The sequence below is a fragment of the Ciona robusta genome, chromosome 1 (assembly GCF_009617815.1).
Source record: "Ciona robusta chromosome 1, ASM961781v2".
NCBI lineage: Eukaryota > Metazoa > Chordata > Ascidiacea > Phlebobranchia > Cionidae > Ciona > Ciona robusta.
The window spans coordinates 13709587-13731779 of record NC_143235.1 but is presented as its reverse complement, the minus strand read 5'-3'; the positions used below and the strand labels follow the sequence as shown (position 1 = coordinate 13731779).

Below are 22193 nucleotides of genomic sequence, written 5' to 3'. Positions count from 1 at the left end.
AGAACTTATGGATACATCTGCCCAGATAGCCCGGCTCCATGGCGATCGGAGGTGTAAGCCGCGCCATGCGAGAGTGAAGCCCTCGTTCAAGATTAAACACAACCATGAAATGTTTCCGAAAAGCTTGTTGGAAGTTTTCCATCGAATGCGAGCTTTCATTAGACTGCGTGGTTTCTTTCATCATCTGACTTCGAAATTCTGTGATGCATTCGTTTATATTCAGTGGAAACCAGCGCGGTAGATTCGGCTTTTCGTCACTTGTGTCCAATGCTGGCATACTTTCGTCCAAGTCTTTCAAAAACAGTTGCCGCGTTTCCATTAGGTTACATCGCACAACCAATGGAATATAAACGTCATCTTTTAAAAAGGTACCATCGGACTCACTACTTCTTCTTGAAAAAAATTGTTTCAACCGATTCATTGTTTGGGCTTGACTGACTTGCAGGTGCCAAGCGTCTTCTTATATAGACCCACAATCGCCCTTTTTTGTTATTTCTCGAAAAATAAAAGACACTTGTTCAAAAAAGGTTTAACAGGCGCCATGGCACAACAGTGCTATTATTGTGAGCGTGTCCGAGGACCGCTTGAAGCGCTAAGTTGGACAATTTTAAGTTCGCTTGAAGCGCAGGAAAGTTGACGAATCGGGTGGCGTGTCTTTGGGCAAGAAACTTAACGACAATTACTTTAACTTCATAACGTGTTGTGCAAATTATCGCCATGCATAAAAATTCCTCCCCAAAAAAACACTTACAAAACTACATATAGATGGTAACTCGTAAGCTGACACAGGGTGTATGAACAACCGTGTTATAACGAATATCGTTTTCCGGCCACGCGAGGATAATTGAAGTACATAACATTCATTCCACCCGGTTTAAAACAGTTTTAGTTCATTGATTTCTTTATAAACATCAAATAAAACTTAATTTACTTTGCGGTAATAAACAAGCCCCCAAGGCAGTTAAACCCCTTAATGAGAAATAGCATGACGGTGAGACACAATAGCATTGCTATTGCATGGCGCAACATTCTATATCGTTCTTAAATATAACCAACAGCTTTTACAAGTTGACTGGCAAGGTTCTGTTGCCCCGGGCGATTATTTCACGAGCTTTGTGTTGTTAGACAGGTATGTCAACTATAGCACATCCGTATGTACAGGTTTTATCAAGGTCTTATTACAGTTAATGTTTTAAAAAATGATAATTTATTTGTTTTGATTTGTTATAAGTTATTACACTAGTGGGGAAAAAGAATGGTATAGGAGTTTAATGTTCAAAGTGAATTAAAATGACTTGGCGAAAGTTTAATGTTTCCGTTTTGCTGTGTCTTCTATTAGCGTTACAAGGCTTGGGTAAGTTTTCTTATATTTGGGCGCTTAATTGTACTTTTTTGGTTGAGACTGTACACAGTAGGGTGGGGGAAGATGGGACACCTTTTCATTCTATTTTCTCGTCCCCTTAGTAGTAAACAAAGAACATTAAAAAAAACGTATTCTTACTTTCATAGACCGTTGTTAATTGTTTAAAACATGTTCGGGACATTTAGATATTATGTGCTGAAGATAGGCTACCCTGTCTTATCCTACGTTATTATATTAATATTTATACATATATAAAACACTATATATAGTATGGTATATTCTCATTCTATTTGTTATATAGTATAGAAATAATATTTAAATAAATATAGAGCCTTGAGATTCTAAATACACGTGTTGTTAATTGTCCAGAACAAATATGGGATTTGGGTTCTAACTTTGTCCCAATTTACTCCACAGTTGCCATATTATATTAAAACAAATATATATATTAGGGTGGGGGGAAACGGCCCCCTTTAGCACATAATATTCAAATTTCCTGATTGTGTTTTAGACAATAAAAACAGTCGATGAGAGTCATAGGGAAATAGTTTTATAATTCTTTAAAAGTTTTTGTTTGCAACCAAATTGGACGAGAATGAAAAAGTGTCCCACCTTCCCCAATCCCACTACATATTAGAATAAGCTGATAAGAATAAATTAAGAGGTTGGGTAAGAAAAAAGATTCGCCTCAATGAAATGTACATTTAGGAGAGCTGATAAAACGTCTTTCTAATTCAGGTCTTAAATAGTTTCAAATTGATACCTCGCAAAAGCAGACGTGCGTACGTGACAATTTTTTTTTTGCAGCTGCCCCTTGTGATTCTAATCCCTGCGAAAATAACGGGGAGTGCGTAGTAACGTCTGCCAGCGAGTATTCTTGTATTTGTCCATCCAATTTTGCTGGAATCCATTGCAATTTGCGTAAGCCGTTTAATCTAAAAATACTAGTTCTAGTGTTTATCACATAAATGTTTTGCAATTAATTCTATTTTGAAGAAAATTTCGTACGTTTGGTTATTAGGTTTACGATTTAGATTTGATTAACGTCCTTTTTTAGCAGAAGAGTGGCTACACGCCTGCCTTTAACTCAACTAAATAATCACCCACAACGTAATATACATGGAAACTCATAAGCTGGTACGAGGTGTATGAAACAAACCGCCCGTGTCAAAAATTATACCGACTATATCGTTGCCCCGCCACGCAAGAATAAAACATTTGACGTTTATTCATTTATTCATTTAAAACACCTTTGTACATAAAAAAAGTGTCGCTTACATTCCAATACACTTCTATTACAGCTCCACCAACCGTAGTATGTGGGGAGGAGTTTATTGAAGTGTCTATTGACAAGAGAATAGTGATTGAACAAGGTCTTGCGGATGATACCAACAACGTATACTTTAAGGGTACCACTGGGTGTAACGCCGAAGATAGAAATGGTGCATATCATTTATCGGTTGCTGCCAGATTTGGTGAATGTGGCATTCAAGTAGAGGTATGACATTGAAAGAGTTGTTTGTTTATTTTGAAACGCAATTTAAAAAAAAGGCGAAAAATGAAAAATTTGAGCAGTTACCCTAAAAATGGTTTAACAATTTTCTCATTTTTTTACAACCATGTATTATAAGAGCGATTGGGTCAATTATAACTCTTTGAAGACTGCTTTGGTAACTACCAAATGGGACAATAAAATAGTTTGAAACGGTGTCCCATCTTTCCCAACCCTACTATGTACTTAAATTCATAACGATTAGTCGGCCAACGTTATGGGAGCATATTGCATAAAAGGAGTTTTAACCATTTACATAGCAAACATCTCTTCAAACGAAATAACTTTATCCAAACGTGCGAATATATTCTTATGTCATTCTACAGCAAAGAGAAAACAGTTACATGTTCAAGCAGCAAGTAGTTTGGAACATGATATCTACAAGTGTGGAGCGACCGACTGTACTTGTGGATATAACTTGCAACTATACAAGGGATTATGCAGTATTGGCAGGACCCATCATTCCCACTGTCAAGTAATTATAAAAATAAAAAGAATATCAATTGTTTTCTTCGCCTGTGATTACAGCGGTGATGCCAAATAATGTTGACAAAGCGGATTGACACGTGGTTATTTTGTTGCACGTCACTATATATGCACGTTCAATTTATATTTTTAAAATGTAATTTTTTCGTATTTGCGTTGAGCTATACCGACCTGAGCATTACTGTATAGTAGGTTGGGGTAAGATGGGACACCTTTTCATTCTATTTTTGCGTCCCATTTAATATAAAACCGTATCCTCACGACCCCTATATAGACTGTTCTTAATTGTTTTAAACATGACCAGGATAGTTGAATAATATGTGCTAAAGGTGTCCCGTATTACTCCACAGTAGTATACCAAACATATCGGTTTCCAACACGTTTTTCTTGACTTTTTTGCATAAAGTTATTAATTTATGATTATGACAAGGCAACGCCGAGTGCATCAAAATTATCCAAATGTTCGCTTCATAGTTGCTGATTCCGTTGCAACATAATATAAACGTAATACGGCAATATAACCTTTATGTTCAAATCTATATTCCTAAATGAAAAACTATATGCAAAAAGTAATTTATTCTTTGTTACTTTTCTACAGCAAAGTGGATTTTCAAACAAGCTACGGTGTCTTTACAGTTCAAATGGAACTTTACCGAAACCAACAATTTTCAGAAGATGCAAAGTTTGGTAGACAACTTATGATACCAATAGAACAAGAAGTTTGTGTGGGTAAGATTATATCACTAAGGACAGTAACCTATTTGGTTTTCGTGATTTGTACAAAGTAAACCGCTACAGTGTTTAGTGATCTACTTAAGTGGACCTATATTTGTTCTCAGTAATATGCTATAACAGCATCTATATGTTATAGTTGTTGCTGTCACACGGCGGTAAAAACTCTTGTAACCAGTAAAGATTTTACACAGTGTCCAAGTCCATTATGGGTTGCCTAAGTTATTAGCCATGCATCACAAAAATTGAAAAAGCACCCCCACAGTAATTACCCATTAAGCTACTCACATGGTAACCCGGAAGCATCAGACACCAGGTGTATATGAAACATAACATACGTTCTGTTCTTTCTCAAATACCGTCGAAGGTGTTGACTGTCAGTATTCGACTTAGAGTGTCTTTGTTATGACGTGCAATATGACGTTTGACGTAATTTACCAATGAGATGCCTTCTGTTTCAGAGCAAAGCCTGATCAATGTGATGCCAGACCATTTAGTTTTGTCGCTATTAAGGTGCTGGGCGTCAACTGTAAGCGATGGTACCGGAGACGTACATGAACTAATATCTGAAAAGTAAGCGAACGTTGTTGCTACATAGCAGTATGCTTAAGTTGGTATTTATTTATGTGTTGTGTAATAGTTTCGCGATTTTTTAACACAGACTTTCCGAGATGTTGTGTATTATGGCAAAAGCAAGGTTTCCGTGTTTATTTTCCAAAACAACAAATTTTTATTTAAAAAAAAAATTTAAGCACAGGATTTTTTTATAAATATTATTTTTATTATTTGTTTCGTGCAAAAATGCGAACACCTTTGAAAAAATAACAAACAACATTTTGGTAGCAAGATATTCCTTCTTTTAAGACAACGATTTTTTTATAAATATATATTTGTTTGTGCCGAAATGCGAACATGCACAAATAAATATCAAAAATCTTTTGTAATCAGATGTGCCTCGGATCCCACCGCACTAGTGATGAGCAACGGACAAAACGACACCGCTCGTTTCTGTTTCACAATGTTTAAATGGCGAGAATCAATGAATTCAGTTTACTTGCATTGCATGGTGAACGTATGCAATGTAACCGCATACCCGGAATTTTGTCAGTGTCAGTCGGAAAGAAAAAAGAGGTAAGCTACGTATACGCATGCCAGAGAATTCTTCAGTTAGTTACAACAAACGTATTGTTTTTTAGGGTAGGTTAAATCATTCCTATATTTATCGTTTATTTTTATAAAATTCGAAAGTTTTTTTTTATATGTAATAGGGTAGGGGGAAGATAAGACACTTTTTCATTCTATTTTCTTGTCCCAATTAGTACTAAACAAAGAAAATTCTAAGAATTATAAAATCGTACCTTCACGACACCAATAGGCCGTTGTTAATTGTTTAAAACACGATCAGGATATTTGAATATTATGTGCTAAAGGTGTCCCGTCTTTCTCCACCCTACTATATAGATTCTATAGAAGGTTGGGAAACTTAACCACATACTCGAGGATATTTTAACACGATTTTTAATGAGTAACATTAATAACAGTAATCGGCTTTGACGTGCCCTTAGTAAGTCGTGGAAATACTGAAGAATATTTTATTTTGTTTATTATCAAACTCGGGTCATATAAGGGCTTTTTTCAATGTCCCACATTAATCCGTGACCCAATTTACCTTCATTCTACTATATGCAGTGGCGCAGCCAGGGGGGGGTTTCGGGGGTCGCGACCCCCCCCTTTTATAAAATAAAAAAAAAAATATTTAAAAAAAAAAATTTTTTTTTTTTGAGAATTGAAAATTAAAAATTTTTTTTTGAGAATTACAAAATTTTTTTATGCGGCCATGACTTTGAAAACGTATAGGTTCGTTTTAATTAAAACATGCACTACGTCGAGGCTGTGGACTATGCTTCTGAAATCTGATAATATCGTTTTTCAACCAACGAAACCAACAAACCTTTAACGAAAACGAGATTTTTATTACGCGATAACGTAAGTATCAAATGTTTTTTTGTATACAAAGAATACGTTTACACAAGTAACTTTAGTCTTCTTGCTTTTTGCTGACTAAACTGCATAACAATTTCGTCAGAATCGATATTAACGTCCCGATGAACTGCGAGCAATGCCAGACCGTTTAGGCGTTCCTGTCCCATTGTGCTGCGAAGGTATGTTTTCAACAGTTTTAACTTTGAAAACGATCTTTCCGACGATGATGTTGTTACAGGAAGGGTCGCTATTATCTAAAAAATACAAATCGTTCGTGGATAAAGGTCACTTAACCCGTGGTAAGCAAGTGCTTTGGGACCAAACGAAAGCAGGTCATTGCCCTTTGAAACAACACAGAAAACCGCTCTTCCATTTGTTTTAATATGTCAACTATGAATGGTTTAAAAACGGAATCGTGTAAATGATCTTCTGCTGTTGCTGCCTGAATTCCTCGAGGTAATATTAGATTTGTGGAAATATTGTTATTAGATGCGAAGTCAAGACATTGATGGTACAATTCAGAAAAAAAATGCCGTGAATTTTCGTTCACACTTTTTATTTGTTGAAGCGTCGTGGAGAGCATGTTGTAGCACGAGATCAAGTCAACACTTTTACCTTGCAATGCGATGGACAGTCGGTGAGAGTATGACAAAACACTGGCCAAAATTCTTGAACGGCAGATGAGACCAAAATCCGTTAAACTAGACTTAAGACTGGATGCTTTGTTGGCAGTTGCAGTATTTGGGGAATCCTTCAGCGAATCCAAGGCATGGAGTATAGAAGAATGTAGCTCAACAAAGATTTGCACAGCCTCATGGCGTTCTACCCATCTTGTCTCGCAAAGTAGTTGTAGCCGTCGCCGATTATTCCTAGGTATTAAAGCTTCAATCGAAGAGCTTAAAACCTTTTGCCGTTGCGGGGTTTTGAAATAAATTGCTGCATCTTGGATAAACGCAAAAGTGCGAGCAATTGAAGGTACTTTGCAAGCATGTGAAACAATCAAATTTAGAACATGTGAATTGCAGTGTGTGTATGTCGCTAGCGGATATTTGTTCAGCACGTGCGCTTGAACACCACGAAACTGCCCTGCCATGTTTGCCGCTCCATCATATCCTTGACCACGTAATTTGGATAGATCGAGCCCCCATATCTTTAACGTTTCAATAATTGAATTAGCAAGCGCATGTCCTGACATATTTTCCACAGCCACAAAACCCAAGAAGTCTTCTCTAATTTCTGGTTTATTGTCGTTGGCCACCTCCACATAACGGACACAAATAGATAGTTGTTCGATTAGCGAAACATCGCTAGTTTCGTCTGCTAGAACTGAGTAAAAGACCGCATCTTTCACCTTGTTCACGATGCATTGCCGAATGCTGCTCTCGTACAAATTAATAATTTCGTTCTGGACTTGCCAACTAATGTAGGTTGCATTACGCGGGGAAGTTTTAATGTGATCTAACAATATTTTATCTCCAGAAGAAACCTTGTAACGTAGCAATGCTCGGAAGTTCCCTTCGTTTACACCACTTTCAAAATCTCCGTCATTTACACTTAAAGGGCCGCTATCTCTATGACCTCTCAGTGCAAAGTTTTGACGTCCACACAATTTCACGGTATCGATGACACTCTTTAAAAATTCTCGATTCTGTCGTACTATTCCACGTTGTGATGTCCCCATTTGCTCAATCACATTTCCTGTTGATGGGTTGTATGAAGCGAGGAACCCTTCTGCTCGAGCCTGAGCTATTCGGTGGTATTCTTTTTGATAGTGTTCTTTTATTAGCTCTCTAGCTTTTTTGATATTTGTCATTGGTTGATTAACGAAAGTGCCTAATGCACTCCCGCCTGCTCGTGTTGGGGCAAAAACGACGCATATTTTACAGAAGGCCCCAAGCTTTACTTCACTATATGCCAACCAGGGATATTGTTCCAACCACTGTCTCTGGAATTTCAAAGAAACCGTTTTGTCTTTCACATTCCGAACAAACTTTGGAAAATCGTATTGTAAATTTGGCTTCCAACATTTCGTCAGTACGTTGAATTTAGCAACATCATCCAGATTTGTTCTGCCCTCAACAAAAGTTCCAATATCGTTAATATTTAAAACTGAAAGGTTCTCAGCAGGTTCAACTAACTGTGCACTTGGAATTGCTTCTATTCTACTCGGGCCTGCAGTAGTGTCTAAGTCACGATGCTGGGTAGATTCGCCTCTTTTAAAAAATGTTGTTAACCTTGCCTGCTTTGCTGGTCGCTGCATATTTGTATACTTGATTTTAACGATATTGATATACTATGGTAATGTGGTATATTGCTTCTTTGTATCATGTGACTTGCAAGCCTTTGTCTTTTTTCTGCGTATGTATGACCTCATAATAAGAGAAAGAAAGATAAAAAAAACGAAGAGAAATCATTAACTTGGACGCATCTTGGGTCGGAGGGAATGCCTGCAGAGTCTGTATATTTGGTTTTGATAAATTGTGTCTGATTTTTGAACGCGAAATGACGCTATCCACTCTTATACATTAAAGGCGCGAATGACATTTTGTCGTTGTCTTAACCCAAGTTAAAATTAAAAAATGAAGAGCGCAATAATTTGACAGCAGACTAAGCAAACGTGAAAAATTAGTTTCTCTTTAAATTTTGAAATAAGCATTGTAGCGGCCCGTCGTAGTATTAAGTCACACAAATTCTTTTGTCCCCAATATTGACCTCAATGTTTGACGTCGCGTGCTAACTTTCCCACAACGTGGTCCGAGATTTCTCCCGTTCAGAATAAAGAAACATTATATCGCTCTAAATTAGTGTCCGAGATTTCTCCCGTTCAGAATAAAGAAACATTATATCGCTCTAAATTAGTGTCCGAGATTTCTCCCGTTCAGAATAAAGAAACATTATATCGCTCTAAATTAGTGTCCGAGATTTCTCCGGTTCAGAATAAAGAAACATTATATCGCTCTAAATTAGTGTCCGAGATTTCTCCGGTTCAGAATAAAGAAACATTATATCGCTCTAAATTAGTGTCCGAGATTTCTCCGGTTCAGAATAAAGAAACATTATATCGCTCTAAATTAGTGTCCGAGATTTCTCCCGTTCAGAATAAAGAAAGGGGGGGGTTTTCAAGCGAAAAGGGGGGGGTTTTGAAAAAATTTTTTCGCGCCTTACGGCGCGATTGAAACCCCCCCCTTTTTTTTTTCCTGGCTGCGCCACTGACTATATGTGTACCCAAACTTTGTATTATACAGTAGTAGTTTTATAAACACAAATATTTATAGGCCGTCTTTGCTTTTAAAATCTATACAATATACATAAATAGCGGGCAATATTTATTTATAGGAGTGCAACAACAGAGCTTATAGCGACATTTTTTTCTTCCTTCCGACGGCCAGTTTTTTGTTTGCATCTAATTAGAACCGTGATAAAAACCAATAACATATTATCGAAATTTCTCAAATTAGGAACGCTCCGATGACAAGTGAGCGGCAACGTCGAGACAGCACGATGGTCAGTACAGGCTTAATTAGGATTGTTCCGAGAGGGACTGTAATACTTGCCGACCCCGGGTTGAACAAGGGAGTGCTAGGAACAGCTGAAAGCCCATTGATACCAGGTTCAAATCCCGTTGACGGTGGAGGCAAGTACAGTTTTATTTGATTTTTATTTTCTTTAAATGCGTCGATTTTTAAAAGCGTTGTTAATTGTTAATGACGTCAATGGAATTGGCATGATTGGATCGTAATAAAACACAAGGTGCTAGAATTGGTAACAGTGCGTCACACGCGGTGCTAAAACGTCATAAAAGGCATATGAAATGCATGTGTATTAATTACATGTCTTAATGATAAAAAACACTTTTGTTTAGGCTCCAATTCGACCGTACTTATTGCGGTGGGCGTTGTTCTGGTGACAGCTCTCATTATACTTGGAGTAGTGATTGCTGTTTACGTCAGCCATCGGAGAACGAACATGAAAAAGAAACAGAGAAAACGAGGAAAGCTGGCGGAAATGGTGAATCGAAGAAGACAGCTGCCTGTTGCGTAACTAGAATCCCATAAAAAATCGATCATTTAATCCGAATACCGTTGTAAATTAAAATTTAAGCTGCAGGTCACCTGGACGTTTTAATTTTCGATACGTCAAATCCTTGGAAAAGGAAAAGGTCTATCGCAGATTTAGCTTTGTGCATTTTTGCTTGTGTATGGTTGTCAAACGCAGCATACTTCACGAAGATTTCAACTTTGAAGTAAAAAACAATTTATTTCATGCTCATTGCACTATAGTAATAACCTTAAGATCCCCGAATAAAGAAAATAAAATTGTAAGCATTGAATCGTCTCCCACCCAGCAAGAAAATTGGTGAAACAATAAAAGACTCGTCACTTCCGGCTCAACTAAGAGCTATACAGTGGGGTAAAATGGAACACCTATAAAACATAATATCCAAACATCCGGATCGTGTTATAAACAATTAACAACGGTCTATTTAAGTCGTGAAGATATAGTTTTATATAATTCTTTGAACATTCTTTGTTTACTACTAAATGGGACGAGAAATGGAATAAAAGGTGTCCCATCTTACCCCAACCTACTATACAGTAATGCGCACCACGGCCAAATAAAGACATATCTCTAGTAGGCCGTGTGGTCAGGTCAGTATAGCTCAACACAAATACGAAAAAGTTACACCCTATATATAAATGTAATCCCTATATATAAGAGAGCGGCACAGTTAACCGTTGATGACGTCATCATCATGACGTCACCTGTGATGACGTCGGAAGGCGACGGTAAAAGCAAGCATGAATGCGAGTATTAGAATAAGATAAACGTCCCAGTTTTCAGTAACTTGAGGAAAATATGAAGACTTGCCAACAACGGAAATCCAACGCTAAAACAAAGTAGATTAGTTACATACCTATAACGCAAACGAATGAATAACGTAAGTTGTTTTAGCCTCACGTAGAAAGAAACGACAGTCGTAATAACATGGGTGTTCTGTTTCATACACCTCATGCCCGCTTATGAGTAACTTTGTAGGCGATTTTATTTTATAAAGTACGGCTGACAACTGAGACAGCCCATAAGTGACAACTTGGTTGGAGCAAATTTTTTTGCACCTAAACACGCCAGGTTCACCAAACCAAAAGAAGATTGAAGATCACTGGCTTAGTGTTATCCATGCAAGTCTTAAAAGGTATTAACTGCCTTTACAGAAATGCAACCAACATTAATAATTAGCTTCATTATTTCAAAAACTTTGAGCCAATTATTGTGACTCAAAGCATGGCTTCCCATATAGACTGCATTCAATAAAAACTTTTGCAAACGTACTTGATTCTGTATAAACTCAAGAGCGTATAGAAATCCTATTTTAATCAATGCCATGGTCACGGGAACAGCGGCATCAGGGCTGTTAACAGCAGCTTGATCGTAATGTCGCTTGGCCAAGTGGATATCTTGTTTAAGACCCAACCCTCTCTCATGCATGTAACCAAGGTTGAAAGTTGCTTGTGCGTTCTTATCAGCACTTGCGATTCTATTGAGTTCAAACAAATAATTATTGCACAATTGACAAAGCACAACGCTTACTTTTTTACATAAACTCAATTGCTCAAATTTGGAATGAACGAATGAGTTTTTTTTTAAAGTAACTTATTTGACAGTTGTTATACCGTAGATGTAGAAGCATCAAACCTTCAACACCCCAAATTCTAATCGCAAAGCTTTGGCGATTGAAGCAAATTAAATGGGAAGCTACGTTAATATTTTAGAAATAGGTACAAAACCATCTTTTAGCCGCTGATCTAGTATAAAAACTTAAAAAGATATAGTATTTCCAACTTCTGCCAAAACGGACAACAGAGAATGTGAAAGGTCAAAAATACACAACATTTAAACCAGTTGGGCCACTAAAAGATTATTTACATTATGCCAGGTAGCAGAAGTAACAAAAATGCATAATTGTTAATCAGTTATGTGCATTTGAATGAATGAATGTATGTATGTATTTATGCACCTCGTGCCAGCTTACTGGTTAGTAGTTACCATGTCTCTTTATGTTTTATGTTTGGCTGATAAAGTAAAACACATTAACTCTAGGTTAGAGGCAGGCGCGCTAAATTGTGCCATGGCACTCAACATTATCTAATAAGATAGATAGAAAAGTAGATATGCTTACTTATAATGACCAGCAGCTGCTTCATAATCAATCTCAGTACCTTTACCATAGTAATAATAATCACCAAGTTTAATACGGGCAATGGCGTAACCTTGTGAAGCAGCTCTGTCCCACTGTAGCAATGCTCTTGCATATGTTTGGTTTAACACAAGAGTTGACAAACCTAAAACAATTGATTGGATTAAAACTCTGCAAATTAATTTGGACATTGTATTACTGCAATCATAGGCGCCTAACATGGGTATGCACCGTACGCATATATACCCTGAAAATAAATCAGAGTACTGAGTACCAAGTATAAATGCATAAACAATATAATAATAGCTTATAAACATGTCTTAAAATAAACACTTTACACAGTAGTGATAGTGCAATGACTCAGTCTATATCCTAAATAAAAGTTATGTGTCACACAGCCAACAATGCCGGCATCCAGTACAAAACCACTATCCTCTAGGTGGGGGGGTTTCAACTATTGTTCTATGTAATGTAAAAAAATAATGTAAGAATTGTAATGTAATGTAAAAGGTGTAATGCTATGTAAAGTAAAAACAGGCCTTACAAAAATGCATTGTAAACAAGCTTCTATACTAATGTCTTATCCTACCTTGGTCAAGTATATGGGCAACATTACTCTGTGCTACTTCATATCCAAGCTCAGCCAACATCATATAAATGGCTAGTGCAGAATTGATCTTGCCAGCTTTGTACTGCGAGTATGCCGAATCAAACTGTGTGGCCCATCTTCCACGCTCACACACATTCTTATAAAGCTGAAACAACGGGTGTTTTATTTGCTTGCTTGCCAAATACAAGTACTGTATTACAAATGCAAGTAATAAAATAAATATAGTGTTACGGGGGAAGTTAGGGCACCTTTAGCACACAATATCCAAATATCTTGATTATGATTTAAACAATCAACAACGGTCTATGGGAGTCGTGAGGATACGATTTATATTTTTTTTAATGTTCTTTGTTTACTACCAATTGGGATGGGAAAATAGTATGAAACGGTGTCCTATCTTCCCCCACCCTACTATACAAGTAATACTGTTGCCTTCAGACACACATTGCCAAAATACAAGTACAGTGAATGGCTGCCAGGCATATTATACTTAAATTTTGATTCTTCCGAAAACAAATCTGCTGACTGAAGTTTTGATGTTCTGTTTAATTCGGCTTCATCAGAGTAAATAATGACCTCAATAAATACTTTACTTACCAAGATAAAGTACAAGTAACAGTTGTTTTAATATGGTAGAAAGTATTAGGGCCACAAATCTGAAGATGTTCCAAGTTTAGGCTATGCAAATTTAAACTACCTAATTAATAAAAGAAAACATTTTTTTTGTTTAAAAAAAAGCTGTATGAGATAAATAATAAATATATAAAAAAGTGGGACACAAGAAACATGTGTTTGTTAATAAAAACTTTTTGTAAAATTTGTTAATAAAAAAAACTGTATATATATTTCGTTTTTATGATAAACCTCAACAGCAGTTCTGCATGAGCGCACAGCACCAACACCAGTGGCGTGCATTCGGCCGAGGTGGTATAGCGCCAACAAGTGACCATTCTGTGCAGCAAGGTTGAACAGCTGGACAGCCTTGCTATAATCCCTGTGGTATAAAATCCAATTAGAAATAAATACCAACGTGTTTTATAGAAGTACACCGCAAACTTCAGCACGGAACACAGATGTAACAATCTTTGAATTTTTAACAAAATTAAAGGTTTTTCAAATGCAGTTACACTAATAGTTGACAAACATAGGGAACCTCAGAATGTGGATATACCACTAAAACTGTAGTGTGAATGGAAGTTTTCAAGCAAAACCTTTTCTATTTTACAAGTGTGAGTTAGAGGCCTTGGGTTTAGGCTAGATTTGGCCTATTACCCCAAAGCAAAATTTTGGGGCAAAAATAAAAAAATACAAACTTTTTACCAAATAAACATTTCTGTACCTTTTTACACCGTGTCCATGAAAATACATGTTTCCCAGGTGAAGTTGGCCTTCTGGCCACCCCTGGTCTGCAGATGATTTGAAATGCATAAGAGCCTTTTCATGATCAACTAGAACCCCTTTCCCATAGAAGTACATGAGACCTAACCCTGCTTGTCCTATTGGGTTGCCCTGTATAGTAATATAATTGTTTCATGTATACGTACAGTACAGTATTCGTTTAATTTATAGAAGTATCTAGGTTAACAAATTTGTGTTTAGAAAACATCATGTATTTAAAAGAAGTAATGGCTTTATTGACACATAAGCCTTTTTTAACAGCAGTTTGTGTGCAGTATCAAACAGATAATTTTGTTACATTTAATTTACATAATAAAGATATATCATGAAAAGAAACTATTGAGGTAACTAGTTTTTCTTGTTTATATTGGTAATATATATCAGTATTGCAAAATCGAATCTGCACAGTTATGTTTCCGTATCAACAATTTTTAAGCGAAAAAAACAAAAAAACATTTTTGTTCAAAATTTTTAAAACCAAAAAAAGAAAAAAAAAATTCAAAACCTGGTCTGCTGCCATTTTATAATATTTCAATGCCGTTTGATTATTTTGTCGAATGCTCTCCGAACCCTCTGCGAACATTTTTCCCAGATAAGCTTGACCATTAGCATTACTGGCTTCAGCAGCTTTACTGAAGTATTCGTAAGCTTTTCTCGAGTTTTGTTCAAATCCTCGCCCACCTTGGTAGTAAAGCTGGCCCAGTGTAACCTGCATGAAAATATGATATGTTTTGTTTCATACACCTTGTGCCACAGCTTACGAGTAACCATGTATGTTACTTTGTGGGTGATTATATTTAAGGAGATTTTCTCTTTTTTGAAATACATAAAAAACCTGCATGAAAGACAGCCATAAATAAATATAAAAAATAAAAAATTTCCCCTAAACTTGAAAGCTGGCTTAAGGTGTATAAACAGAATATCTGGGTTATAACAACCGTCGTTTTCCGGCCACGCGAATATAAAGAAAGTTACATTTATTCATTATATGATTGTGTTTCTTTACAAATACCACGTATGGAACTTGTTTATTCTCATGTGGCCATTCAACGACAGTCGTTATAACCCAAGTGTTCTGTATATACACCTCATGCCCCTTTACAGTTACCAACTGTAACTTGCAGGTGATAATTTTTTTTTTGGGGGTGGAGGGTGATTTTTTTTAATTAGTAATCCGCCTCATTAGGAACCACTGGGTTGGATCAGTTTGTGATGCTTATCTTGCCCAAGGACATATGTGCCACAATGGTAACAGCGTTCAGCTTTGAACCGATAACCTCTGGGTTAAGAGGCGGGCAAAGCTAACCAGTGTGTTTTGACGCCATTGAGTTAAAATAAAAAAAAACGCTTTAGTTTTTTGACATATGTAGTAACAGTATCGCAATATATGGCAATTGGCAAGAAAAACATAAAACAGAATAGTTTCTCTGACCTGTGTTGACCGACATTTATAATAACAGTGACTTTTCTTATGTAGGATTGGAAAATTGATTATGTACGAAATATTTAAAAAAGCCAATTAAAAGAGCATTAAATAGGAATTACTTGACAGCAATTTATAATCCTCAAAACAGCTTATAAATGACACAAAACAAGTTGATTCTACTTGTCAAATTTTGTACTAAGAAAGTGTTTAAATAATTACAATGTAATGCTTTTTTTAATTGTCTGTTTTAATTTTTTTTATAATTAATTTCCCAAACCCAAATAAGACAAAGTCACTTTTGCTATGAATCTCAAAATGTTAAAAACAACAGAAGTACCTGAGCAGGTGCGTCTCCTTTGTCGGCAAGAAATTGGTAATATTGTATTAAATCATCGTCAACTCTGCCACTAGTGGTGCTAGGGTTCTCTTCTTCATCAATCAGTCGAACCCTACTAACCATCGGCCCGCCAGCTAATGTTACTTTTGAAGCAACTGGAAGAAAAGGTAACAATTAAAAGGGATCAGGAGTTAAAACCACAGGATCAGGGGGTAAAGGCATCTAAACCTGGGTTGTCAGGTTTTTTTTACATATTGCAATTTTGCAATCAATTTCGTCCAGAACGAGAGTTTGTTTTATTTACAGGTGCGAATATAACTCAAAAACCTTACCATTTAAAAAAATTAAGCTCTAAATCACTTCAGTAAGACTATTTGTACACTAGTTATACCTTCAACAATATGGAATTTGGGTAAAAACTTATACATTTAATTATTTGTCACTTGAGAATTGTCACCCAGGATTATATTAAAACTTTAAAAATCTGATACCTGTTACGATATTACGTAAGTCCCAATCACTTACATTTCTTTGTTATAGCGCCACCAGGTGGAACTTGATAAGTCAGGTTTTATTAAGTTGTCGAATGACATTGACTAGGGTTTTTGTTTAACATTATTACATTTTATATCATGATTCATGACGTTAAGACACATTTTGTGCGTTTTTCTTCTTTTCTGGGTAATAAATGACGGAGGTTCACAGCATAAGGCCACAAGGCCCACAGCGCACCTAGTTAAGTTTACCTTCTTCAGCTACTTTTTTATAATAGGTTAAAGCAGTTTCACAATTTTTAGAAACTCCAATTCCGGCCCAGTATCGGTAACCGAGCATCATTCGCCCCATTGCGTCGCCTCCAAGTGCTGAAAACGTGAGGTAGATGAGAGCTTTGGATTGGCTAGAAGTCAAACCAATTCCACTGCCGTACATAAAACCAAGACCCTGCAAAAAAATATTTTATTTGTTTTAAATTTTTCTTTTTAATTTACTCATTTTATTTTTTTTCTGAATCTTTTTGATTCTTTATTTTCATTTTTTTTTAATTATAGGGACTTAAGATATCCTGATAATCATATAGGTTAGGCATATATTTAAAGTGAAGATGGCATATAACAAAGACGTTTTGTCATCCAGAATTGCAACTTTATAAACATGTTTATCCTTTGAATAATTTTTTCTTTTTAACAAACAATGCATTCAAATATCAAGTCAAATAGTGGGGCATGAAATGGAACAATTCATATTAATATGATTGACAAAATAAACCATAACATTATATTAATCATAGCGCTAAACTTGTTTAAATGCATTCTCTGAAACAAATCCAGCTCAATGGTTCTATGTAATAATGTGATCATGTTTACTGTTTACTGCAGTGTAGAAAACTCCAGGGGAGGCCTACCTGCCCTGCCACCCCAGGTTTGGTGCCTGATATATTAATATAAGATCTAACTTATATTTATAAATGAGATTAAAACTTACTGCTTGAGATCTTGGGTTCCCTTTCTCTGCTTGTCTGTGAAAGATTTCCACAGCTGCATCAACATTATGAGGTAAATGTTGCCCCGTTAAATAAGCAAAACCTATTTCTACGTCAGAGTCAGCGTGACCTAAATTGGAAGCTTCTTGTAGTTTCTGATAGCCCCTGAAAAGTTAAACAAAATGTAAAAGGTGACACCTTATTCCTTCTATTGGTAACATGCAATCAAACTTGGGGTTGCAGGGTAGACAGGACAACCCTAGAAATATTTACGCTCACAATAAGCTTTAAAATAAATGTGGCAAAAATTGTTTAAAATTTTATATTAATAAAAAGTTTGTCGCTGATAGTAGTAGGCAAAATGCAAATTTTAAAAATATAAGGAAATTGTAAAGCAATACAAATTTATTGACACCAAGAAGGCAAGAAACCAATTCATATATCACATATATCTGCCATTTAGCAGTGACATTCCAACACATATCAATCAATGCCTATTCAACCTTTTTATGGTCTTTAAGCAGTGTGTGATTGGTCAAGATATATAGTGGGGTGGAAAAAGATGGGACACCTTTAGCACCTAAGATCTTAACATCCCAATCGTGTTTTGAACAATTAACAAAAGTCTATTAAAGTTATGAGGATATGGTTTTATAATTTATTGAATGTTCTTTGTTTACTACCAAATGAGAGAAGAAAATAGAATGAAAAGGTGTCCCATCTTCCCACCCAACTATATATAGGAATTTTGCTTACTGTAAAATGCTTGATTTAATATTAGAGGAGTTAATTTTAGTCATCCCTTCGAGATAAAGATCATTTAACATCTTCGTCTTTGCTTCCTCAGCCTTTTCCGCTTCCGTTAATTCATGCTGGATAAAAAATTAAAACAACTTTATTATAGTAGGGTGGGGGAGATGGGACACTATTAGCACATATTATTATGCAAATATCCTGATCTCGTTTTTAACAATTAACGGTCTATGGAAGTCATGGCTTGTGGGTGTAGGAGTCGAAATGGGATGGGAAAACAGCATGAATGAATGTCTCATTTTTCCTCACATTTCTATCTAATAAATTTAATGTCCGTTTTACTCTCCTAGCTTGCTCGAACAAAAACTTGACAAAAATGGAACTAAAATTCTTTGTTTCGTTAATATTTTTCTTTAATTATTGTTAACAGTACCAATACCAGTTGTTTTTAAACCAAGGGGTGTAAATGATTTGATAAATACGGGCTGTGACTGTATTATGAGCAAACAAAAGGTGGGGGAAAATGTGGGTTTTGAATGGCAAAAAATACAATTGTAATCTTTTTAATTTCCAAAACATTTTGAAATAAAAAAAATGAATTACTTTTACTCAAAATGTATAATTATACATTCCTTTCTTTCCATTTGTTTACCTTTTGTGGTTCTTCCTGATCTTGTGGTGTTGTAACATCATCCTGAACTTGATTGGCTGAAAAGACAGGAAATGTGTTTGCTACAAAACAGGGTACACTTTAAAGTCCTGACCACACTTATACGTTGGTTTTAAACGAAAATATACACTTAACTATCTGTGGTATTTTCTTGAAAAAAATGTTTGGTTTAGTTTGGAAAAAATGTTATATTATATATATATATATATACTGGTTTTCCTAAATTCCAGGTCCTTTAAGACCTCACCTAAACAGAATAGAAGAAATACAAGTAAAAACAAGCTTACCATCAGGATGTGTCTGTACTATTTCTCTCTCACGTTCCCGGTCCAGGAATTCTTCAATGTCTCGCGTCAGTGAGTTTACCCTTGGATCTGCCGATGGATCAAGGATCTCATCTTCCGCAGCATTGGGCTTCTTTTTCGACGGAAGCGGTTGTCCTAAAAAGTCTGAAACATTCGCAATACTTCAACTAAAACTAAGCAGTGACAGTTGCAAATTCAATTTTTAAGGTAACTGCTAACAATCTCACATTTATTATTATTTTGGTTGTTCTCACATTTAATATTATATATATAAGCTATATATTTTGTTAGTACAAAAACATACCGAACATAATTACAGAATATAAACAAACCTTTTAACGAGTGTTTGTTAATCAACGTGTTCTTTAACTCAGCTTTAATTTTCTCATCAATTTCAGGACCCCCAACAGCTTTATCAACTAAATCAAACGCTTTTTCCATCAAACTATGAAATTCTTTTTCCAAATCATCATGCATTTGCTCTTGGCCCACGAATTCTGGTTCGGACATTTTTTTAATAGGTGGCAGGACTTCGTTTTCAGATTTTTCTGGAATTTTTGATTCAGGTTTTTCTTCAGGTGGTGGGACTGCATTTTTAGATTTTTCCGGAACTTTTGAATTTGATTTCTCTGAGACGCCATCTTCTTGCGAAGCTGGTTGTCTGGGTTCTTCAATCTGTGTTTCAGCATCTTCATTGCTTTCCTCACTGACATCAACTATAATATCTTTTGGTACCACTGCTTGCGATTCAACTGAAACAAATTGTAGGAAGAATATAAAGATTTGATCAATATTATTGATACTAAATGATAAGTTATCTGGTGTACCTTGCCGTAAGACCTTATCAATATAGAATATGCCAACTTTATCAAACAAAACCAAATTTTACTAAAAAAATAATAATAAAGTCTTTTAGTACCCAATGATTGCGATTGCACTAAAACAACTCGTATAAAAAAGATTAATAAGGTTTGATTATTGATATACTTCATTGCAGGGATTTAATAAGAGTAAACCTTAGGTTCTCTGATGTGACTGGCCATAGGACCTTATCTATATAGAATAGGACTACTTAATCAAACAAGCGAAGCTAAATTTTACCAACACAAGCCAAACGCACTTAAAAATAACTTTCCTATGATTGTAGTGAACAATTATTAGTTTTAATGTTCTGTCAATAGTAGCATGCAAGCGAGCAAGCCAATGGCAACACTATTTAGTAGCAGTTACCACATATGTTATTATTTTTATTTGACATCGACTTACCTGCAATTATTACTGATAGAAAAAACAGAAACAAACATGTTGTAGAATTCATTGGTTTGTTCTATATGTAAAAATATATTAAACCTACTTCAAGACCAAACATTTATCTAAAGAGACAAAACGCACACATTAAATGAACTGTCGGTTAAACAAGTTAACTTGACTTTTTTAATAATATGCATTAAATTTGGACCAAGAATTCGAGTTAGAATAGAAGCAAGTAGCTTGTAACATTGAACTTTTTACTGGATTCACTTATACACATATATAACGCTTGAAATATATAATGCCTTTAAGTGTAAGAGCGAACAATTTAGGCCGAAATAGTATTTTCCAGTGAAAAATATTGTTATCTCAGAGTTTTAGCAGTTTTGTGAATGTTAATCTCTTCTAAGTGGGAACTTCTTTGTTTCAACTCCATCTTTGTCAATGACTTGTATGAGCACGCAATCGCCAGTCGTAATATCTCGTTCAGCAGCTGATATGAAGCAATCAATGCAAAGTTGGACTGCACGCTCTTTGCTCAGTGGTGGACCAGCCTCAGACATATTCTTGAACCCGATTTGATTATCAAGTAAAGGTTGCAGAAGCTCATTAGCAGCACCAGCAGCTCTGTATTGCTCACGTTCATAGCTCCCTACAGGATCATAACTATAGACGCAACCTTTACCTTCATTATCCAAACCAGCCACAATGTTGTAGACGTAATATGGGAAAAACCGTTTGTAGTAAAGCATCTTTGAAATCATTGCTGCAATAGCAGAAGTGGATGGTGTTTTACCATGGTTGTGTTCATACATTCCAATTCTCATCTGAACATGTTTTTTGAGTGTCAGGCTATCACCTTCAAATCCTGACTGGGCTAACACTGTGTTCGCAGTTAGTTGTACAGCTTTTGGGTGGTCACGAGTGTGAATCATAAAACCTTGACTTAACCTTGTGTCCGACGCAACAACAGCAAAATCTCCACCTGCAACAGCTAGAATGTTTCCTCCATTAAAAGCATAAGGCTCGAACCGATGCTGTTTTGGTCCAACGGACGCTTGACGGTGGACTTCTGTCATTGACATTCTTAAACTATATATCTTACTGTACGGTACCAGGAAAAGCTCTACGAATTTAGTTACTCGTAAAGAAATCTCTGTGACATAACATTACATTACAGGTTAATTATACTATAGCACATATGACGCAGGGAAAGATTTTCACCAGCTTACATAAAAAGTCCTTCAAAAATTAATTATCCACAAAGATACTATTTAACATACTTGGTAACTCATAAGCTGGCAAGAGGTGTATGGAACAGAACACCCGTGTTATAACGACTGTCGTTTTCTGGACATGCAACATGCAAGGATAAAGTAAGTTACGTCATTCATTCTTAAATTTTTGTTCATTTACTTTAAGTAAAATAGACAAAGTACTAAAGTATATGTACTGTAATTTACGAATATAACTAACTTTATTGAATGATCTGAATCATAATTTAATAGCGCATATCACGTGACAAATCACAACCAATTATTCGAGCAAGGGTATCTGTTATCTGTTATCTAAGATGATTCGGCATGTTTCAAGTTATGATGTGTCATGGTATAGAAATGTTATTTTAGCTGATATTTATCGCCCTTTACAT

The 22193-nt window shown here is 35.8% G+C and overlaps 4 protein-coding genes across 4 annotated transcripts; 1 reads left to right on the top strand and 3 right to left on the bottom strand.

The window, feature by feature from the left end:
• The first annotated feature begins 1160 nt into the window (after positions 1-1160).
• On the top strand, positions 1161-10438 carry LOC149743522 (pancreatic secretory granule membrane major glycoprotein GP2-like). The gene is made up of 9 exons (XM_089885349.1): positions 1161-1354; positions 2171-2284; positions 2665-2861; positions 3242-3390; positions 4000-4130; positions 4595-4706; positions 5082-5264; positions 9575-9750; positions 9979-10438. Exons 1-9 carry the CDS (start codon positions 1291-1293, stop codon positions 10155-10157), a joined length of 1305 nt encoding a protein of 434 aa, XP_089741475.1. The 5' UTR covers positions 1161-1290; the 3' UTR covers positions 10158-10438.
• LOC149743523 (52 kDa repressor of the inhibitor of the protein kinase-like) lies at positions 6086-9278 on the bottom strand. The gene has a single exon (XM_089885277.1). It carries the CDS (start codon positions 8374-8376, stop codon positions 6406-6408), a length of 1971 nt encoding a protein of 656 aa, XP_089741403.1. The 5' UTR covers positions 8377-9278; the 3' UTR covers positions 6086-6405.
• On the bottom strand, positions 10354-20693 carry LOC149743521 (protein sel-1 homolog 1-like). Its single transcript, XM_089885212.1, has 15 exons — positions 20558-20693; positions 19624-20043; positions 19274-19435; positions 18969-19024; positions 18320-18435; positions 17566-17728; positions 16830-17025; positions 16084-16238; positions 14826-15029; positions 14262-14431; positions 13787-13916; positions 12902-13067; positions 12295-12457; positions 11448-11652; positions 10354-11004 (listed from the first exon to the last, which is right to left on the bottom strand). Exons 1-15 carry the CDS (start codon positions 20607-20609, stop codon positions 10876-10878), a joined length of 2487 nt encoding a protein of 828 aa, XP_089741338.1. The 5' UTR covers positions 20610-20693; the 3' UTR covers positions 10354-10875.
• Positions 20660-21724, bottom strand: LOC149743520 (proteasome subunit beta type-1-B-like). The gene has a single exon (XM_089885625.1). The coding sequence runs from the start codon at positions 21625-21627 to the stop codon at positions 20938-20940; it is 690 nt and encodes a 229-aa protein (XP_089741751.1). The 5' UTR covers positions 21628-21724; the 3' UTR covers positions 20660-20937.
• Positions 21725-22193: the final 469 nt, after the last annotated feature.